General features: G+C 37.9%; 1 protein-coding gene across 2 annotated transcripts in view; it reads right to left on the bottom strand.

Moving 5' to 3' along the window:
• EFR3A (EFR3 homolog A) overlaps positions 1–12045 on the bottom strand; it is a 117528-nt gene that overhangs the window by 5418 nt on the left and 100065 nt on the right. For both annotated transcript variants that reach the window (XM_044244933.1, XM_044244934.1), the window contains 4 exons: positions 10183–10274; positions 5773–5821; positions 1433–1536; positions 866–915 (listed from right to left, as the gene is read on the bottom strand). In XM_044244933.1, the coding sequence (XP_044100868.1) occupies positions 866–915; positions 1433–1536; positions 5773–5821; positions 10183–10274 (295 nt within the window). The remainder of the gene's footprint in view (positions 1–865; positions 916–1432; positions 1537–5772; positions 5822–10182; positions 10275–12045) is intronic.

Here is a 12045-nt window from a genome sequence, read left to right on the forward strand (position 1 = left end):
GTGGGGAAATGCCTAGAATAAGAGGTGTACTGATGAAAACATGCCTTGCATAAAAGGTTGAACTATGGTTGAAAAAAGGTTGAACTAAAAAAGAAAGTGGACGACAGTGTGTACCTGACTCTCCCATTTATAGAGTCCTGCGCTTGAAGCAAAACAGATTTAGCTCATCGAGTTAAAAATATAAAAGATACAGCTGATGCATAAAAAAAATTCCAAAAGCTCAGCTTAGAACTATGGCTCCTCCACCGTGCCACCTGAGAGACTAGCATCCACACGGCAGTCACAGATGGAAGCGCATAAGCACGTTCCCTAAAGGGAACCTGCCCTTGTCTCTCCCTCTGTCCTGTGCTTCCCTACTTCAGCACCAACAGACACAACTATGTAACTGCATGACGAAGTCTACTAGATACCATGTGTCTGGGACATAAAGTTACAACAGGACTGAAATGGGTATGACTGAGGAAAGTTTAATGACTGAAGTGAGCTGTCGCAAAGGGAGAATCTGGCTTGTCCTGGAAAGAACTGTGCGGTTGAACCACATAAAACTGTAGTTTTTGCAGGTCAAAATGGTGAAGTATGACACCTGGATGAACATATTACTAAAATGTGAGTCTTCCAAATTACCCAGATTTCCTTATGGGAGCACATGGAAGGAAGGAAGGATCTAAAAAGGCTAGAAGACACCAGAAGCGATACTATCAAGGTCTGTCCAAATAGAATGTCCATGACAGAGGCACCTCTGTTATCTTGGGTTTGCCCTGACTGAAAAGCACTATTACTTAAACACAACCAGCCACAAATCTACATAGGGTCTTAACAACTTCTAGTTTTTATTTTACTGCTGTTGTTGTAATAAAATCCTTACCGTATGGTGAGTTCCAGTATTTGAGCAAGTCGATCATGAAGCAGATTTGCCTACAAAGGAGAAGAAAAATGTTTAAGAATGGATTTTCTTATTTCCCAAATAGCCATCTACTACTAATACAAACGTAATTTAAAGGACAAAGCATGAGTGTGGCTACGAAGAAGGTACGAGCGCTTTTTCATGTTGTGGCTTCCTCTGTACCAGCCACTGGAACTTAATGTTGAGTTTCTCTTTCATCCACTTTCTCATCTCACTGGGAGAAACAAGCCAAGAGATACATAAACAAAATAACCACAGCTAAGGCCCTGAAAGCCACTGCACAAAAGGCACCACAGCAACTGCAATCCTCGACATTCAGACTGGGAGCTGCTGTCTCCATGGGCTCGTATTAGACACACAGATCACCGAGGACTCCCAGCCAGGCCGCCAGGGTTTTCAATCCCCACCTGATACATTCCCATGTGTTCTGTGGATCTGCATGAGATATGGAACCCACCAACTAATGACCAAGAAAATGTCCACAGAATCAAACTTTCCCCACATCCCCTTTACCATCTGTTCACTTACTTTGGATTCACACTGTGCTGCTATTTCTTCAAAAGGTGCTTTCTGGAATTTCTCTATCACAAGACGCCTCTTTTCCTTTTCCTGTTCTTCCATTCCACTGGTATCTATATAAATGTTTACAAAGACCCAATAAAGGGATTACAGATATTCACAGAACCCTGCCAGTGACCTTAAAAGCAAACAGTCTATAAATCAAATATAAAGGTAATTTATAGCACTAGTTTTAAAAGGAAAAAAGCAAAAGACTGAACATCCCCAAAATGTTGAGAGAGGCTAGAGAGTAGATACACAAAACATTTTTTTTTTTAAAGATTTTATTTATTTATTTGACAGAGATCACAAGCAGGCAGAAAGGTAGGCAGAGAGAGGGGAAGGGAAGCAGGCCCCCTGCTGAGCAGAGAGCACGATGTGGGACTCGATCCCAGGACCCCGAGACCATGACCGGAGCCGAAGGCAGCGGCCCAACCCACTGAGCCACCCAGGCGCCCCATTTTTTTTAATCTAAGGGTTAAAGTGTTTCTCAAAAAACACTACCTTTGTCTCTCTTCTCAAAAAGCAAGAGCATGACAACTTGCTGCAAGGCAAGTAACTTCAAGGCCTCACCTGAAAGATGATTCTTCTACAAATATTCATGCCCTGGTACATGAGATACTGAATTAAAAGTCTGCTGAACTTGATACTGAATGGCACAGCGGAAATAAAGAGCCATTTGGAACCTTCTGTTTTAGCCTTTTGCATTTATTTCCAGTTTGAAAAGACATGTTTTATCTTAAAATGATGTATGGCCTGACCAAAGTTTGTGAGATAGTAAAATAAATTCCTGTCTTAATACTACAGATCTAAGTATGAACGTCTGCTTAATATGGAAATAGGCCTACTTTATGGCTTATTTTTTAATGGTCTACTACAACCCCCAGCAATTCTTCAGGTTGTCTTTCTAGGTTGGTTTGTTTCCTGGTCGAGAATTTCATAGGTTGAAATGCACTGTGTTCAACGTTCTTTAACCCAGGCTGCTTTTCAGGTAGAAAACTGTAGGTTACAAGTAAGTAGTTTAAAAAGGTGAAACAGAAATAGCAAGTAGAAAGCAAATAGGCTATTATATATTTTTCCTTTGAAACTCTGACAGGTTAACAAAATTGAAGAATTTATCCACTTCTGAATAACTAACAGAGAATTACGATCACCTGTCTGTTCTTCACTAGACCAGAGTAAGCAGCCGAAATGGCCAGAGGCCAGGCAGGACACATAAATGTTTACATTAGTTCACGTAAAAGCAGTAGGAAATAAGGGAATGTGGACAAGATGAGGCAGATACATTCTGGTCTTATGTCCATTTCTGATGATACTTCCAACTAAATCTGGCCTGCAGGCAGCAGGTCTGTTTGCTATGCTCTCAAGCTTTTTGGGTTCAAGAGTCCTTTACATACTTGAAAGTTATGAGAAAACGAAATTGTTACATCCACTATAATATCTTCCATATTATAATATAAAACTGAGAAACTTTAAAAACTTTAAACTTTAAAAACATTTAATTCCTTTGAAAATAATTCATTTTAGAATTATGAAAGGATTATATGTTAACATAAATAACATTTGTTTAATGAAAAAATGATAATACTTTCCAAAGTAAAAGTCAGTGAGGAGAATGGCAGTGTTTTGTATTTCTACAAATCTCTTCAATGTCGTGGCTTAATAGAAGACAGCTGGATTCCATCTCCAAGTGCACCCAACCCACTGCAGTGTGTTATTTTGGGTGAAGTATATAAAGAGAATCTAGCATCAGAGAGAGAAGTACTGGGGGAAAGAGTATTTTAATAGCCTTTCATAGAAATGTGATTATTTTTTCTTGGACATTACAACACAATATGAGAAGTAGTAGTTTTCTTAAAAGTTAGCTGTAATAAAAATTTGAAATCTTACTAATAAACTTTTTTAACTAACTGGTTATGGTAAAATCTATTGGTCTACTTTACACTTCGAATAATCTATATTTATTAATGATTCTGTAACATCATGCCGTGGTCATGTGGAATACTGACCCAGTGATTTACGCATGTACATCTAAATGTAGACATGTTTCATTATAGACATGTTTCATTATACCGTATTTCTTCAATCATATTGGCAGGTACTACCATTGATCGCATTAGAAGAATCTAACATTTATCTCATTAGAAGCATCTAAGTATTTTTTAAATTAACATATAATGTATTATTTGTTTCAGAGGTACAGGTCTGTAGTCCATCAGTCTTACACAGCTCACAGCACTCACCAGAGCACATGCCCTCCCCAGTGTCCCTCATCAGCCACCCCATCCCTCCTACCTCCCTCCCCCCCAGCAATGCTCAGTTTATTTCCTGAGACTGAGTCTCTTAGGGTTTGTCTCCCTCTCTGGTTTCATCTTGTTTCATTTCCCCTCCCTTCCTCTGTGATCCCCTGTCTTGTTTCTCAAATTCCTCATACCAGTGAGATCATATGATAATTGTCTTTCTCTGACTGATTATTTAGCGTAGCATAATACCCTCCAGTTCCATCCCCGTTGTTACAAGCCATCTAAATATTTGGGTGCTGCCAAACTCACAGCGGCAGAAAAAAGTCAAAATTTTAATTTTGTTCAGAGTGCAAATTTTATCATTAGAAGCAAATGCAGTGCCGACGGTTTTGTTTTTTCTCTTGGGAGTCACAGCTTCATTTATTTTCCAGAAAATGTCTACCAAATACCTTAAGTTTTCTGTCAGTCTTTTTTCTTTCTTTCTGAAGTAAAAATGGTGTTCCTCATAAAAAATGACTAGTTCTGGGGTACCTGAGTGGCTCAGTTGGGTAAGCTTCGGACTTGATTTCACCTCAGGTCATGATCTCGGGGTCATGGGACTGAGCCCCGTGTGGGGCCTGGCACTCAGCGAGGAGTCTGAGATTCTCTCTCTCTCCCTCTCTTTGCCCCCTTGACTTGTGCACACTCTTTCTCTAAAATAAGTAAATCTTAAAAAAAAAAAAAATTGAGTAGTTCAGCTTGCAAATCAAGGCAATCAAATTTTTAAGTAGGCTCCATGCCCAACAGGGGGCCTAAACTCACAACCCTGAGATTAAGTCACATGCTTTACCAACTGAGCCAGCCACACACCCCAAGACATGCCCTATTAATCTTCAAATGTCTCAAAATATCTTGTATATAATGGGTGTTCAAATTGCTTACTGAATTCAATTAATTTTATTTTGGTAAATTTGACACTGTATCACATAATTTAAAAATCCTCTAATGGATTAAGCTGATAAAGGTCAGATTTTATTTTATGCATGATGGGTGCTAGCACTCCACTTTTCTTGATACTAATTTTCTTATTCTAACAGCTCTGAGAAAAATGAGAGTCATTTTCCACCATATATTGCTTTACCAGTTAGAAATGAATTGAGAACAAGGTATCATTAGCCTGGCAGTAATTTATATCAATACTTAATTGAAAGAACCATTTAAAATTTTTTAAAAAGAGGCAAATCATATAAAACTTATTGCCATGAGGGCCAAAGGAGAAAAAAATTAGAGTAGCATTTTTGCAGTATGAAAAGATTAGTCAGTCAAATGTGGGTATAAAATCTGGCATCGGCATTTACTAGCTACGTGACCTCAGGAGAGTTTAATTTCTATGCTCTGATGTTCTCACTGATAAACCTGCAGGAGTTAACACGATCCTCTATCCTGTCTACCTGCTAAGAATCTCCGCCAGCTCCCTTCTCCTACCCCTTTAGAAATATGCCTCTAATTACACTACTGTGTGCGTGTTAAAAGCTACTCTGGGCGCACCTGAGTGGCTCAGTGGGTTGCTGCCTCTGCCTTCAGCTCTCAGGTCATGATCCCAGGGTCCTGGGATTGAGCCCTGCACCCGGCTCTCTGCTCAGCAGGGAGCCTGTTTCCTCCTCTCTCTCTGCCTGCCTCTCTGCCTACTTATGATCTCTGTCTGACAAATAAATAAATAAAATCTTTTAAGAAAAAAAAGAGCTAGTCTATTTAATTCACTCAGAATTATTCAGAATTTTCATCCCCCCCATCTCCTACAGAAGGAACTATGCTATTTCTCCTAAGTTCGAGCAGTCTGCATGTTGGCCATCTTGAGTAAGTGTGGCATTAAAATACACTGACGTCTTTCATAATTCCAGAAAAGTCACTGTTCAGAGAAGGATGGCCTATGATAAGACAGGACAAGTATGAAAGTCTAAAAAACGTAGCTGAATAAATCAATTACAGATCATACAGAAATGCCATGCTGCTTGTTTATTCTGGTACATCACCAAGTACTAAGACAGAGATAAGCTAGCAAATCATTAGGAGAGTTAAAAATCTCACCAATTGCTTTCTTCAATGCTTCAAAGGTGATTTCTTCAGTGTTATTTACCTAGAGAAGGTGATTTTAAGAGTTAAGAAAAGTCGATATAAATAACACCTCCAACTAGTTACAAGTCATCTAAGAACACCTACAAATTGTTTTTCTTCTTTGTGCTGGCTGGATCTGTGACTATCCTCCATAGTATCAAATAATCTCCACTTCCTCCTTGGCTGAACCAGTGGCCTACTGCAGGGATTAATGTGGGCCTGGCAGAATCAGTCCCCACTGAATTACAGAACTGGATCTCCTCTCATGGGATACGCAACAAGGTCTGAGTCCCACTGGCTGAACTGGGCTTCCCTAAGTGAAGAGGGCTTTGAGAGGCAGAGAAAGTATGTAAATATAGTTCAGCTATGTAACACATGAAAACTAAGTACTCTATACCCTCTGTAATTTTGGTGCCAGGTACAGTTTACAAATAAACAATAAACTGAAAACTTTATTGGTTTAAAAGCAAGAATCACTACTTCTTTAGTAAGTGTCCAGTGAGTACAGTTAACATCTTAATCACATTCTGGGTCTTCTAAGGTAAACTACCTACACTTACTTTCCAGAAACACCCTTTAATAAAAAGCTTCCCTCTTTTCTTGCTTTGAGACACATAAAAGGCATGAAATCAACAGCTTTATGATAAAAAATCAGTAATAGTTTTTATGGCACCAGCACATTTTTAAGGGGAATAATTTACATAGTTTAACTAAAGTATCTCTGAATAGAAGTTAAGAAATGATACCTGAGTACTTGCCTGGGCCTCTGGTCATCCCTAATTTTAGCTCATGAGCTTCTTTTGCTATGTCTAAGGCAGCAAGACTAACGAAAGCAAGACTTCGTGCTTTGCACCTTAGCTTCTCTGTAATACAAAGGCTTTAGCTGGAAATGAAGCAGCAAGAGTTCCACTACCTCAGTTTTTCTACTGAGGGTTCATATTTCTAGTTGAAGTCAGATTAAACTTGGGAATCTTCAGTTGCTTTGTTCTAGATATTTGGAGCAGACATACAGGATTAGGCTCTGGCTCATTAATTATTTGTACCTAGCAGTAGTCTAATACCTCAATTGAAAAAACCCACTGATTAGGGGTTTTAGACTTTTGAGAAACAACTACAGTACAGCAAAAAGAACACAGAACAACTATGAGGCCAGCCTTCTTTTTACACATAATTAATTATTACCTATTCAATCCCAGGTCAGTGAAAAATTAAAGTTCTCTATTCCAAGAAGTCTTCTCTATTCGTTTGTGTTTTCCCTAGTTTGGAGGGCCATGATGCAGTCACTGTCCCTCTCCTTTCTTGCTTTTAACATTCTTTCTCAGACTCCCTTTCAGTCACTTCTTGGTCCTGCCCATCCCGCTCTGGCACAGGCTACTGCTCTCCAGCCCCTTTCCTTATCCCCAGCCTGGCTACTGCAGGTCCTCCTTATGCAAACTGCATGCTATTAAAAGGAGCCATTAGCTGGTCTCTCTGCCTCTGGCCTCTTTTTCCAGTTTAGCCTGGCCACACTTCCAAGATTCCTTTCACGAAAGCTTTGTCCCAGTAATGACACTGCCCAAATTTCAGTGTTTCCTTACTTCCTACCAAATTACACACAAAGCCCTCAGGCAGGTGATAAAACCTTCTGTAATGTGGCTTCAAACTTCTTTCCCACTCTTTCCTTTTGTCAATCCTATTTAAAAAGGAAAAAAGACCAACCGCTTTATATTAGTGTTCAACGATTTGTATTTTTTATAGAGTGCAGCTGTTAAATATAAGACATCTACTTTATTTGGTGCTCAACCTTCAGCAGGGTGGTCTGTTTGCCTCTCTCGAACACCAAGTGTGTGTACTGGAGAAATGACGCAAAGGCGCCAGCCTCGAGGAATTTCAACAATCCTTTTACTCTTGATGACTTTTGCCCTCATTCATGATCTACAACTCTAACCTAGACTGGACTACACCATTGAGCCTACATAAGATCTGTCTGTCCTTTTCCAATCAGGCTAGTTGTTATGTTGCTTCCACTGATATCTTACTGATTTTACAGCGCCTAGGAGAGCAGCTTCTAATACTACACTAGACTTGTTTTGTTAGCACACATGCAAGCTTCTTTACTCGTATTTGGGAAAAGGCAGGAGTGTATAAATAAATGACAATTTACTGTCCTAGAATAATGACAATTCTTTTTAGCCAACCAGGAACTTAATTTTGTACAAAGAAAAATTCAATATGCATTCAAAATGTAGTATGTATAGCCTCCCATCCATTCCCCAAAATAATTAAGCACTATTACCTTTTAGAAAGAAGAAATGAGTGGTGATTTCAATAGACTATAGTAAAAATCCGAGTCATAATTAGGGAAAACAGAAGTTTGCTATGATCTTATCTAAACATTGACTTCTAAAAAAGAATTTTATAAGCACTAAAAGCAGATATTGGATATATCTGAGGACTAATCAGCATTATGCATTTAAAATTCCACATAATTTTGATCAAATACAAGAGTACTGTGTTTTTTTAAATGAGCAATTCTCTTGTTTGATTTATTGTTAGCAAATACACTTACTCATAGTTTGATATTTTGTTAAACCATTAACTGGTGAACACTTAACTGATAGGAATTTCTCCTCTCCATGCTACGAAATTAATTAGTTCTGAAGGTAATGTTGCTTTGTCTTCTGTATGCAAAATCAGATTACATAATGGTAAATGAGTTTGAAACTCCAATGTGATCAAGTAAATCTTATAATAATCTATACTCAACTTCTCAAATGCACAAATATGTGCAGCATATTTGACTTAGGGCTTACAGCAAAGAGGAAACAGGGTCTTTAATGAGTTAAATATTAATGGACTTTTTTAAAAATTTAACTTTATTTTTTCAGTGTTTCAAGATTCATTGCTTATGCACCACACCCAGTACTCCATGCAATATTAATGGACTTTCAATTGTAAAATGTATGTTTAAGAATCTTCTTCCTGTAGTAAGTCTTCATACAAATGTTTTCTTCAAGTTCATTTTACCAAAATAGACTAATTTGTTTGCAATAGCTTGAAGTGCTATATATATATACATATATATTTTAAATAAAAATAGTAAACAAAAGGAGAATGGAATACCACTCAATAAAATTCATTGCACTCTCGATAAACTGTAAAAACTAAAGCTTTAGATTAACCACCCAAAAGTAACAGCAGCAAATTCATAATCATTAAAATACAGAGCTAGTACAATACTCTCCTGAAGAGTAAAACGTATATAAATTAAAATGGCTTTCAAGAGGTGCATTTAAGGAAGATGATTTTTCTTGAGCTTTAAACTGGCAAGAAACTACACCCGCCATATTTCAAAATGAACACTAACTGCCTCTTAACTGCTCTTGACACTACGCTGATAATTACTTAATAAAACTGACAGGTTCTACTTACTGGGGAGTGGAACAGCCTAAAGCATGTAAGCTAGTCCGTTGGAACCTTGCCACCAAAAAGTTGTAATTCCTGAAGACTGACAGGGATTGGGGAGGCGGGGGGGGGGGGGGCTGTGACACCACGAATTAAGACAAATTCCTTCCCCTTTTCTTAGATGGATAATCTCTTAAATTATTTATACTATACCATGAGAGAGAACGAAAAACCTAGGAAGGCAAACAATAGATAAACTTCAAGGAGGAGGCAGACGTGACATCCCAGTACTTCCGCATTTCCACTAGCCTATCAAAAAATTCTCTGGTGATTTGTGCAGAGTAACTCCTAGACAATACTGGCTGTTTTCCTCTTTCTAAAACTCAGGTACACTTTTGTGCTCTATTAAACAGGAGGAGAGCATCAAATCTCTGACATTTCATATAAGTCACAGTCCTTAAAGAGTAGTAGGGCACTGACACGCTGCAGCCTCTATTAAATCCATTATAGCTACTATCAAACAATAAAAAATACACCCTCCCAGATCAGGCTCTGAAAACTTCCATGGAGTATTTGCCTTCATGTGAGATTATACAGTTCCCTTTATTCTCATAATCTGTTTCATAAATCTTCAAAATTAAATAGGATTTGGAGAGCCACCCAGTTTAATAACAGGACTTATATAACACTTCTTACTGATTTTAAAAAAGTCTGTTTCAGTTCCTTTTATTACACTAAATTACAATATAAAACCTAATGACCTCAATACACAATGTTAAGTTTATGTATCTTTACTGAGAGCTGACATGAGTTTAGTAAAATAAATAAAAAATAAGCTCAAGGCTAAATCAGATTAATGGCTACTAATAGCACTGTTGATCTGAGGGATGATTTACAGTTACATTTGTTTCTGGTTTGAAAGTATGGAGGGGCAAAAAGTTCTTTTAAATTGATGTCTATCTCAAGAAAGTACCTCGCCATACACTTCCAGCAACTTACCACATCATCAGAAGGAATGCTGTTGGGTAAAATATCCACCTGAATGGATACGGTGTCCACAATACTTTTTCTTCTAGAAAGTCGATCTTCATCTAAAATCAAAATCGTTTTTCCCCGTTACTTGCTAGTTAGAAATGGTATGTCATTTAAAACCTCTACTTATTTCAGATTTCAAAAGATCTTAGAAAATAAGTTTTCTTTTTTGTTCTTTTTAGATATATAAAGCATTGTGTTCTCAGGCTTTTAAATTTCATCAAGCAGATTAAAAAAATAGAACTGATGGGGTGAACTAAGGTTAACAGTTTTATTTTCCAAAAGGGAAATATTACCACTTCCCTAACAGTTTAAGAAAAAATAAAACAAAAGTCAACAGCAAAAGGAGTAATTACATAATCTAAAATGAATATATCCATTTTTACTAACACTCATTATATATATTGCCCTTGTATCTCTCATTTCTCCCCTGAACACTGAAAGCTGTGCACTAACTATGGATCTAGCGCAGGAACCCATGTCTGCAAGAGTTTAGCATGCACCACATTTGGGGACTGAAAGGATCTGTTGCTTCAGTCAATAGCTCCTTCTCTACCTTTCCAGCCGTTCAACTCTACTGGCTCAGCTTTTGCTAAAGTCAACCACCAATCCGGAAAACCTTGCTCTTCAATTAAATGCTCGAGCTAATCTACTTTCTCCCCACTTCTGCAAACATGCTTGGTCCGAACCAAATGCTCTACATATGTCTCTACCTACTCTTCTTAATCCCTGCAGTTACAGTCCTGCACTTAACCACTCTTCCCAAAAGAGTGTATGTCTTCCCACCCAGAAAAGTTCAACAGCTATTCCTAGGCCCACTTTATGCTTAATCATTTTGTGGAAATTTGAATTTTTTTTATTATAATCTCCTCCCACTCATTTTTTTTTTTTTTATTTTGATTTTCTCCTTCCACATTCAACAAATCTATTAAGTCATTAGACACCACACGTTAGGTGTTACGGACAAACTGCTGAATGTAGTCCATACTAGCTTATAGTGTAAGAGACAAGACCCAAAATAAACAAATAGTTAAACAAGTAATGAAGGACTTGGAGAAACACAGGGTGCTAGAAAAACACCTCAATAGCTATGATTTCATCTGAAAAAAAGGAAGCAAAACCTTATGTACTACAATACAGATAGTCAGAGATATAGTCAACCACAGTTGAACTTGACAAGTACACTTTCGCTTCTGAGCTCCAGTCCAGTATTTCCAATTTCTTATTAGTCAATTCTACTCAACATGTTCTAAACCCAACTTTTAACATCTCTAATAAACCATCTTTATGTCACATTGCCCTATTTTCAAGAGGGCCATCATTAAAATTCTGCATCTTTTCTTGCCTGAATTCTTAGGATAGCTTCCTACCTGATCTATTTGCTCTCTCCCTTTTATTTTGCTAATAGTGTTATTTTGGAAGTAAATCATTTTTAGTCTTACTTATAATTCAAAACAAATATGGCCCACATACTGATACAGAGAGCCTTCCAAGCTTTTACAATTGGGTTTAGAACACATCAGAGAAAATTGGAAGAGGCTGCTCACACTGTGGGCTCTGCCCAGTCCCCAAAGAGCTACTGGAAGGGCTAAGGATATCAATATGAGGATACATCTGGAATGTTCCCTACAGCAGCTGGAAAGCTCAGCTCTAGAATCTATGACTGATAGCACAGTCACTTCACAATCTGGCAACACCCCATCTTTCCAATCCTATTTTATACAAACTGTAATTTTCTTCTACGGCAGGAGTCAGAATGAAGAACTACAAGAAGGCCAGCACAAATGGAGAAACTGGTTTCTTACTGACCACTCTTTTACTCACAGTAGC

The sequence above is a fragment of the Neovison vison genome, chromosome 4 (genome assembly GCF_020171115.1).
Source record: "Neovison vison isolate M4711 chromosome 4, ASM_NN_V1, whole genome shotgun sequence".
Taxonomy (NCBI): Eukaryota; Metazoa; Chordata; class Mammalia; order Carnivora; family Mustelidae; genus Neogale; species Neogale vison.